This window comes from Camarhynchus parvulus, chromosome 1 (genome assembly GCF_901933205.1).
Source record: "Camarhynchus parvulus chromosome 1, STF_HiC, whole genome shotgun sequence".
NCBI classification, from domain to species: Eukaryota; Metazoa; Chordata; class Aves; order Passeriformes; family Thraupidae; genus Camarhynchus; species Camarhynchus parvulus.
The window spans coordinates 65,751,038-65,760,633 of record NC_044571.1 but is presented as its reverse complement, the minus strand read 5'-3'; the positions used below and the strand labels follow the sequence as shown (position 1 = coordinate 65,760,633).

At 37.8% G+C, this 9,596-nt stretch overlaps 1 protein-coding gene across 1 annotated transcript in view; it reads left to right on the top strand.

Annotated features, from left to right (window-relative positions):
- The first annotated feature begins 313 nt into the window (after positions 1–313).
- RFXAP (regulatory factor X associated protein) overlaps positions 314–9,596 on the top strand; it is a 28,232-nt gene continuing 18,949 nt past the window's right edge. Inside the window, exon 1 of the mRNA XM_030947089.1 lies at positions 314–398. Coding sequence (XP_030802949.1) covers positions 314–398 — 85 coding nt within the window. The remainder of the gene's footprint in view (positions 399–9,596) is intronic.

Sequence of the window (9,596 nt, the reverse complement as noted above, 5' to 3'; positions counted from 1 at the left end):
TTGGAGCTAATTGTCCAATTACAGATTTAGCCCATGAAGTCTTATCCTTGTCTTTCTCTGTTCAGTCCACCCTTGTTTATGCTCTTGGGCCTTGCTGGATTCCGTGGGTTTCTGGGCTTTACATGATTCCAACCGGCCAGCCTGAGCTCAGGCCCAGCATGGAACCAGCATAGACAAAGGACAAAAGACGAGAAGCGCTCTTTGCCACGTGGGTGCAAGAGTCCATTTATTGCGTGGGAACTGCACACTCCCGTGGCGAGGCCACCCAGGCAGGAAAGAGGGCGCAGTCCCCTTGCAGTGGAGTTTTGTGCCCATGGGAGAGGGGGCAGGGAAAGAGGACTGTGGCCAATGGGATGCCAATGGGGAGGGGCCACCCCTGGGACAGACCACAGAACCAGGTATGGAAAGGGACACCTGGGGGAGAGACCATCTGATAGGAAGGGGGACCACACCATCCAGTGACTCAGTAACATTTCTCCCATCACCTAGTGCAAGAACAGCTAAATGCAATACAACAGGGCCTGAGATCTGTATCGGCTGTCCTTGGTCACCAGCTGGAGAAGGAATTGTTTTGTCTACCTACTCTGTGAAGAGAGCTTACTATTCTTTAATATGAAGCCCAGACCCACACACTAAAGCAGCACAGAATCTGAAATATATAAATGCTAAAACCTGAGGCATTAGGGCAAGATTGGCTGTAAGCCAAAGATGTCCCTTCTGATAGATTGGAACATTTTTAGCCATCTAATAAAATTTTCTTTTCAATCAACTATTTTCTATTTTTTTCCTAAACTATGCTCAAATTTTTTCTGTTTTAAAGTTAACTCCTATATCCATGATGTGCATCCTTATGTGTAGCATATGTATTTATAATTACTATTTATGGTGATTTTTTTTCCACAGTGACTGCAATTAGTCTTGATTACTGGCTTCCTGATTTTCTACTCTGTGATTAATTTTTATTTATCATAATCTGGCACTTAGTATCCCTCATGTAAGTAAATTGCTGTCTCTAATTGTTAGAAGATGTAATAATGCCTTATCACTGGTAGTCTAAACCTTTCCTTGCTACTCTATGTTTTTAATGTAATAGGATGATGTATTTGCTATAAACTGTTAAAAGATCAAAATTGTTGATTTGCCTGACTAGGACATGCCTGAAAGACCATTACTTTACTCCCACTTTATTATGTGGGAGTAAAGAAGCAGATAAGACCAACAAGGCTAGACATGGGTTAAAGAGCAATTCTTGTGGATTACATTAATATACACAAAGTCATGCTGGCTGTCTGGCCTGTCAGCAAGCTACCAAGAAATTAAGGATACTATATACAAGCTCAAGTCTGATGCTTGACTTGACGGTGGAAATAGGCCAAACCCAGTTGCAATTGGTCATGTAATTGCAAACATCTGACACACTTACCCTTGTAACAAGAGATCCAGGTCATGGGGAAACTAGGAGGACTAAACACAGTGAAATAAATTGTCAGCCTTCGGGGATCCCACTGTAGTCAGGAGTGGTAACTTATTTTTGTTTTACTATTTCTTTTTTTTTCCACAAGAAAGATGGATCTTTCAGACATTGCCTGAGTAATTGAAGGTATTGTGATTTCCCTGTGAGTAAGGCTTTGTGAGTTGTAGAAGAATTTTTAACAATTAAAGGGCTTTAGGTCCAAATTCTGCTTTGAGTGGTATTTGTACAATTGTGTGGGAATTGGGAGGGTTGGCTTTGTTCTTAGTGATTTCAGCATAGCTGTTAAGGCTTTAAATCAGAGCTGGATTTTGCAATTAACCATTCCTCATACTAGGCAGTGAACAAGTATATGTAGACATATACTGACTTTATTCATACTGTTTTGAAAACAATCAAATCAATAGCATCTATTTGAAAGAGAAAAAAGGGCAGAATGTAACATCTAGATTCTCTGCATCTAAAAATCTTTTGAAATACAGGCAGTTTCAGGGAAGCGCATTGATTTAAATTTCCAACTTGTGTTTGTTATATAAAACACAGAACTGGCATTTTTCACCACCACTAATCAAGTCCAAAATCTGCTTCTGTGTACTCCTTACACTGCAGAATGTCAATTAGTTTTATCCTCAGAGCACTGGTCCAAAACTACTGGTCCTCCTCATTTCAGTATAAAAAAAAAGAGAAAACTCTTGATCAAGTGACAGTGCCAAAGAGAAGCAAAGAGGAATGAATTTACAATTTTCAGATTTTGACAAATTTCTAAGCATGAATTTTAATTCTTTATTGAGAAAAGGAAGTTGAGCAGGAATTACCTGGTTCTTAGTCAACTTTTAAAAGTTACTTGGAATAAGACTGTCTTCACTAAGCTGTTGTGTGACAAGTAATTTATAATAAGAAAATAATACCATGGGAACCATTGTCTTTATTACAAATAATTGTTCAACAGTTGCAATATAAAGATTGTACAACAGTTGCAATATAAAGAGGAACATTTAGAAGTGGTGGGAATTTTTTATGTAAAATATTCTGTTGAAAAGAGGATAAGTCATAATTATCCTTACGTCAATATATGGGGAGCTAAACAAAATGTTTTCATGGTTTGAGAATATTCAAATTGCATTTTATGCTTCCTACTCTGCTTTCAATAGTTTAAATGCCCAGCTCTGTACAGGATGCACTAGTCTAGGAAATTGAGAGTGGAGGACAGAAATGTCTAGGTTGCACACTTTTCCCTTCCAAACACTCTTCAACAGATTGTGTGGCACAGACCACTATGAGACTGTTCACAAAACACAAAAAAGAATGTTGAATGCTAACAAATTCAATAAGCCTACAAGTTCCATCTATTTAGAACACAAAACCAACTTCACAATTGCACATACTAAGTCCTCATGGAGGACTTGTCCTTACTTCTCTCAATATTTAATATGCCAAGAACCCTCAGCACTTTACCCATGTTTCCCACACAGTTATCCATTAATACCTCTGCTTTCAAAGGCAGACTTGCAGACTCAACATTTTCTCCTCTAGGACATTACTTGTGGCCCTTGGGAAGTGAGGAATCCTACTTTTCTACAAGTTACTCTGTACCATTCATAATCTTTATTACCTATTGTCAACTCAAAAAAAAAAAAATTACAGAGAACTCCATCGCTGCAGCCCCAATACTTTGATTCTCCTGTACTGAACAGAGTTACAGAAAATCTGCAGCAGCTAGGGTGGCATAGTTCAAAGGGAAAATTCTGCTTCTTTAAGGAGACTGTCTGCTCTGCATGTTATAACACAGCATCTCCTTTACAAAGATCCATGATCATCTGCCTCTTCTTGGAAAAATTCTGTATCTGAAGATGATACTTATGTATCATCGATATTGATACATATGTATGATACAATTATATGTACCAATGTACAAAGGGACATAATCTTCACTAACCTTCCTGTACCAGAATATGCAACTAGTAGCACTTCTCAGCATAACTATTAAATCTGCGGAGACAAAACTAACTTCCATTTTTCTGTATGCCAGTAGCTACTTCTAAAACAATAACCAGGATCCAGACAAACTCCAAGTCTCTCCTGAATAATACTAGCCATTGACCCCAACTGGGAGAAGTTCAGCCTGTGGATTACAACATTTATCCTTCTGGCAGGAATGCATAAAAAATTATGCAGAAACAGATGTGCCTCAGCCAAATGGTGACACCAGGGATTTTGGGGTTACACAAAAACCTTCTGTAAAAATGCATGGAAGAGCTCTTTTGCCTAGAAATTTTGATGCTTAAGTACAAGTGTGTGACATGCCTCTGGAAATACGTGCATATATATATATATATATATATATATATATATATATATATATATATATCTCAATATATGTACTGCAATGCCAAAATAACTGTAGATCAATATGAATGCTTGAGGTGATGATGCATGACAGAACCAAGAAATTAAATGTTTGAGAAAAATGTTCATGTGAAGTAGCAGTCCCAGGGCATCTGGTAACTAAGCAAGGAGCTGTCCCCAGATCTCTGCAAGAGAAAAAGGATGAAGGCAATTGTAATTAGAAGACATAAGCTAATGACTAAGGCATGTGCTAATGGCCCCTTAATAAATCCCTTTTGAGCTTCCTGAAAACTGGTTTCAGGCTCCTGTACTTGGAACCAACTTGATGCAGTTGGAAGTCTGGGTCCTGACTGCTCCAAAGTTTAACTGTTTAAACATCCAGCTTTAATAGAATGGCTTTGAAAACAGCTGGGTCCCCAAGGGCGTTCCAACAGGCTGTTGATCATGGATGTTTCAGGGCCAGCATTCAGACAAACATGGTCTTGTTTGCCAAGGTGAAAGGCAGAATAGCTGTATGCACATGGCACAAAGACAGCACACTTGTCTAAAAAATGTTATTCCTGTACATAAATAAAGTCTTGTAATGTCAGTCTGAGAAAGGAGAGAATAAACAGCTTCTTAGTCACAGATACACGATTTACTGAGAATCAACCCTTCAGTCTTGTACAGTGATAACTCCTTCCCCTCTATCATGCAAAAATTAATTCATTTCAGTCTCTGATAGTCTGAATCTGATCATAATAATGTCCCTACATATGGACTTCCTTTGTACCTGTATTTGCCAAGAATTTCAAAGAGAACAGGTATAAGTCATTGAGCAGAATACAACAAAAGATTTGACATTCCATGAACTAGACTCCTTTCTCCCTGACTGTCTGTAAAGGAAAAGGAGAGTGGGCTAGGAAAACATATAAATGAGGAGCCAACAAATCTTATTTACTGACAGTTGTTACTATACAATTTCATAAACCAGGGCATCTTGACTTTCCTGTGTCCGGAACACTCTATGCCTCTGCCCCTCCCTTTGTGGATACCCTCTACACCACTGCAGTACAAAGAAGACAAAGTGATTCTGATTCTCTTGCTCTTTAAAGAACTGTCGCTTGAACAGAGCACATCAAATAACACCCACCCCACCCCACCCCCCCCCCCACACACACACACACACACACACGATATTGAAAAACAAAACAAAAGAGCCTCCATGACTGGGAAAAAGAAGGGACAAAGTTGCTATTTCACAGCTTCAACAAAATGCCAGGGAAGTGTGCAAAAATAGCCCTAGTTCAGGAAAGAAATTCCTGTTAATAGGTTAGAGGCACCCTTTTCACTAAGGGGATTCTCAAGTGTGAAATACTTCTTTCAGAAAAACTAGACATCTTTGATAACACTTATATGTGAGAAATGTGCGGCATTAAGCCAAAACCGAAAATATAAATTTTGCTGTCCAAATAACTATGCCAGAAATAAATATTCCAACTTTTGCTTGAAATGACATGCAAAACATACTTGTGAGAACTATACAGAAGATAGTTCACTCCTTGATTAAAGTGATAAATTATTCACAGAACAGAACCTGTGAATAAGTTGGTGAGTGACCCCAAGGTGTGACTCCCTTAGATCATGAAACAGAGTCTCTGGTGAGAAGCTCAACAGGACTTGGCAGCGTTTACTCACAGAAAGGTAATCATATCCTGGGTTGCACCAAAGGGAATTGGCCATCAGGTCAAGGGAGGGAATTCTGGCCCTCTACTCCACTCTTGCAGGATCCCACCTAAAGTGCTGCGTCTAGCTCTGAGGTTGCCAACATAAAGGTAGTCAGACTGTGGCACAGGCTGCCCAGGGAACTTGTGGATGCCCCATCCCTGGAAGTGTTAAAGGCCAAGACTGCATGGGGTTTTGAGCAACCTGGTCTAGAGGAAGGTGTCTCTGTCCATGGAGGGAAGTTAGAACTAGACAATCTGTAAGGTCCCTTCTAACACAAATTGTTATGTGATTCTATGAACATTAGCACAAAGGCCAGAACACGTGATCGATGTTATCAATTACAAGATAAGAAGGAAAAGATGCTGACGTTCAGACACAGGTATGAGTTGATTGTATTTGGCAGCCACAGCTGTTGGCAATGGACAGAGCAGCTAATCATGTATTTCCCCGCCAGGAGAGGATTGCTTCCCTTATCTAGAGCTTTGCTTCCATCTAGTTTTAACTTTCTTAATAAGCAAGGCTCTCCCTACTTCCACTGAAGGACAATGTTCCATAGTCTAAAATTCAGTTCACTGCTTTTCTTTTTTCATTTTTGCAAATGTATCCCATTTTTTATATTTAGTGCTTTATTAACCACAGTGACTATACCTACATTTTTTTACAGTAAGTAATTTTCTGTTATTTATGGTTTGTTGGCTATAAGGAGAGAAATATTATTTTAAAGTAGGCCTGAATTCAATTATTTAGATTGAGAGGGAATCAACCTGTAAAACAGTAATAATTAGAATTAGCAATGCAGACTCCTGCCAAGGTACTCACTGTTCCATACCACGAAGGCATATATAACAACTCACATAGACTAGGAGACAGTTCAGGACATGTCCAGGGATGCTGGCTCTGCATGGGGGGACAACATCCAGAATGACACTGACCCTACCCAGAGGCTAAAAGCAGTAAACATGATCCATTCATTGTGAATGGAAATCACCTAGACTAACAAAATGGCCTGCAGTTAAGTTTTACTTCAGAAATTTAAAAGAACATCAAAGAAGCACTGTTTTGAAAATTTGTAGTGTTCCAGTGACTAAAACTGTGGAGAGGACAGGGGCTAATAACTGTTCAGTGTGAGATTCAAGGTATAGTCCAATGCCTGTCCTGCACATTTTTATTCATGTCTGTTTTTGATTGGTTTTACTATCTTGTAAATCCTAATTTTATTTAAAATTTTATTTAAAATTTTATGTTAAAATTTTACTATCCTGTATAAATCTTAACTTTATTAAAAAGCTGATTTACTTATGTCTAATTATGTGTAAATATATGGAAGGGGAGATTTTCTTTCAGCATACCTATTTAATTTACCTGTTATCATGGGACAAAGGTAACCATGCAAAATGAGAGGGGCATGGGGAAGGAAACCTATTTCTAATGGCCATTTTTGTCATACATATACTGAAACCAGAATACATATCATAATGCAAACCAAACTTCCGTTTAGTTCAGTTTTTTATTTCTGATTGCAAAAGTTAATTTGTCTGTAATTCATAAAGCTTAATGAGTTTCCGATAACACTCATTTTGTATACTTGAACAGTGCAAAGAGAGATGTTTATGACATTTTATGAAATTAGCATAAAATTTTTGTACACTTATCTGAAAAGCAAGCTTTAACAGACTGATTACAGTAGCTAAAACTCCTTTGCTTTGCTATTTGTGGTAAGATTTCAGCCCTCATTGGCACCTGGGCATTTGTATCAGTGAGCACATTGATCACTCTGCACATCACCTTACTTTGAGGGCAGATTTGTTTTCAGACTGCTGAGCTTTTGAATCTTTCCATGACTGTATGACCGTATGAATTTGGCTTGAACATCAAGAGCAAGTAGGAAGAATAAATGGGGAGTTGGATAAGCAGCACAAGGTACAACAAAGCAGAAAAATCTCTCTTGAGTCTATACTTGCATTTGAATTCCTTATCAAACGATGTGTTTCTGAAGAGATGTATTTTAAAGACTATTACTTCTCAGCTTCTTCCAGCAGTCTTCATTCATTCCTGTTTATCTTTCAAGTACTACTAATTTCTGTTTTAAAAACCCAAATGCTCTCCTTGACTCAAGCTGTTAATTTTATGACAAATAACCAACAGCAATAAGGTTACAAGATACTTTGCATTTAGATTGTATTTGTAGGGATATCACAACATCACAACACTAGATGTATGAATTTCAGAGTCCCATGTCTCACAGACATTCTTAGTGTGGCCTGTGCTCCTACAGCACATGATAAAGGCAAATGCATTTTTGTGTGATAGATGATAGATAGATAGATAGATAGATAGATAGATAGATAGATAGACAGACAGACAGACAGACAGACACACACACACACAAATAGATATTAACTGAACAAAAGTCATATAATCCCTTATGGAAGACTGCTAAAACAACTTTAACAATTTGAAAATATTACTTCAGCTATAATCATTAGTACTATCTTGGTTTGTAAGGAGGACAAATCAGCTTCTTCAATTATTATTACCTTTCTGGATCTTAACCTGTATCTGTTTCTTAAAGCATGTTGTTTCCAAGACAATTAAAAACTGGATGGTAAGAACTAGCACAGAAATCTAAATATTAAAATGAACTCTTTCACAAACACAAAAGAAGAGACAGCAGAAAATCAGAGAATTTATTTAAATATTTATTTAGAGATGTCAGCCTGAGGACAAATGAACTTGTTATATTTCAGTAAATGAACTTATTACATTTCAATAATTGTATTTGTCCTCTCCTTTTAATTGCACCTGGGAATACAAAACACGATGCAACTGCACCTGGCTGGATAGCAATGATGGACAGACTGGTGATAAAATTTTCCAAACATGACCTTCCTTCTCCAGCAGACAGATTTACAGAAGTGCAGCCCAAGGAAACAACTACTTTTTTTATTTCCTTTCTACTGAAGTGTTTTTCTTTTCTGAGCAAACCGGGCAGAAAAGAAGAAGAGAACACCAGTGGCAGATTTTTAAGAAGGACTTGCTTTGTTAGCTGTCACTAATTTACTACCTGTGTATGTTTCTGTGCCCTCAAGCAAGCAGATTACAAGGTTCTGGGTTAAAAAAAAATGAATAATACTTATAATACTTCACATTCCAGGACAGTAAGAGACTCAGTAAATATCAAATCAATTTTCTAATTAATTGACCCCTTCAATATCTTTGTAATGAACTGTTAGTTTTCTGTGGCTTTTTGTTGCTCTTTTTTCTGCAGAAGAGGAAAATGAGAACCATGGACCTGAAGTATGCTTCCAGGCATAGTCTCCAATGAAATCCCCATGTGTTATCAGAGTGTCTAAGGTAGAATTCAACTTACTCTACAAGAGAGGGAGTTTTCAGCAGAGCATTTGGTTGGAAACCTTAACTCCCTGAATAATTTTCTCATGTAGTCTTTAACTGCTCTGGTCTGCTGGTCAGACTGGCCCATGCCAAACCCTGCTGTCTCAGTGGGGCTTCACAGAAGTGGATGAAGGGCCCAAACAACTCTTCTTCCTGGAATTGAAAGATTATCAGTTTCCTATTTCTTTTAATTAGTTATCATGTGTATACATGCCGGGAGTGTGGCTGGAGAAAAATGTGATTTATTTTGATTCATTATTACTTTGGATTTTTATTTTAATTAATGTCAGGAGAAGTTAGAATTTTAGGAAGACATTCTTCCAAGATGCATTTAAAGCAAAAGAAATAAACTAAAATTATTTCAATGGGCCTATAATGTGGAAAAACCACCCAAACATTTTGTGATGACATCAAAATAGTTAAGAAGCAGGACATAAACAAACCTATGTGTGTAGTATGTTCTGAGTTCCTCAGACAGAGGAGGAATTGATGAATCTGACTCCATGTTCTTAGAAGGCTAATTTATTATTTTATGTTACTATATTATATTAGAGTATGCTATACTAAAACTATACTAAAGAATAGAGAAAGGATACTTACAGAAGGCTTAACAAGACACTACTGAAAAACCTGCGACTCTCCCTTCCAGAGTCCGACATAGCCTGACCGTGATTGGTCA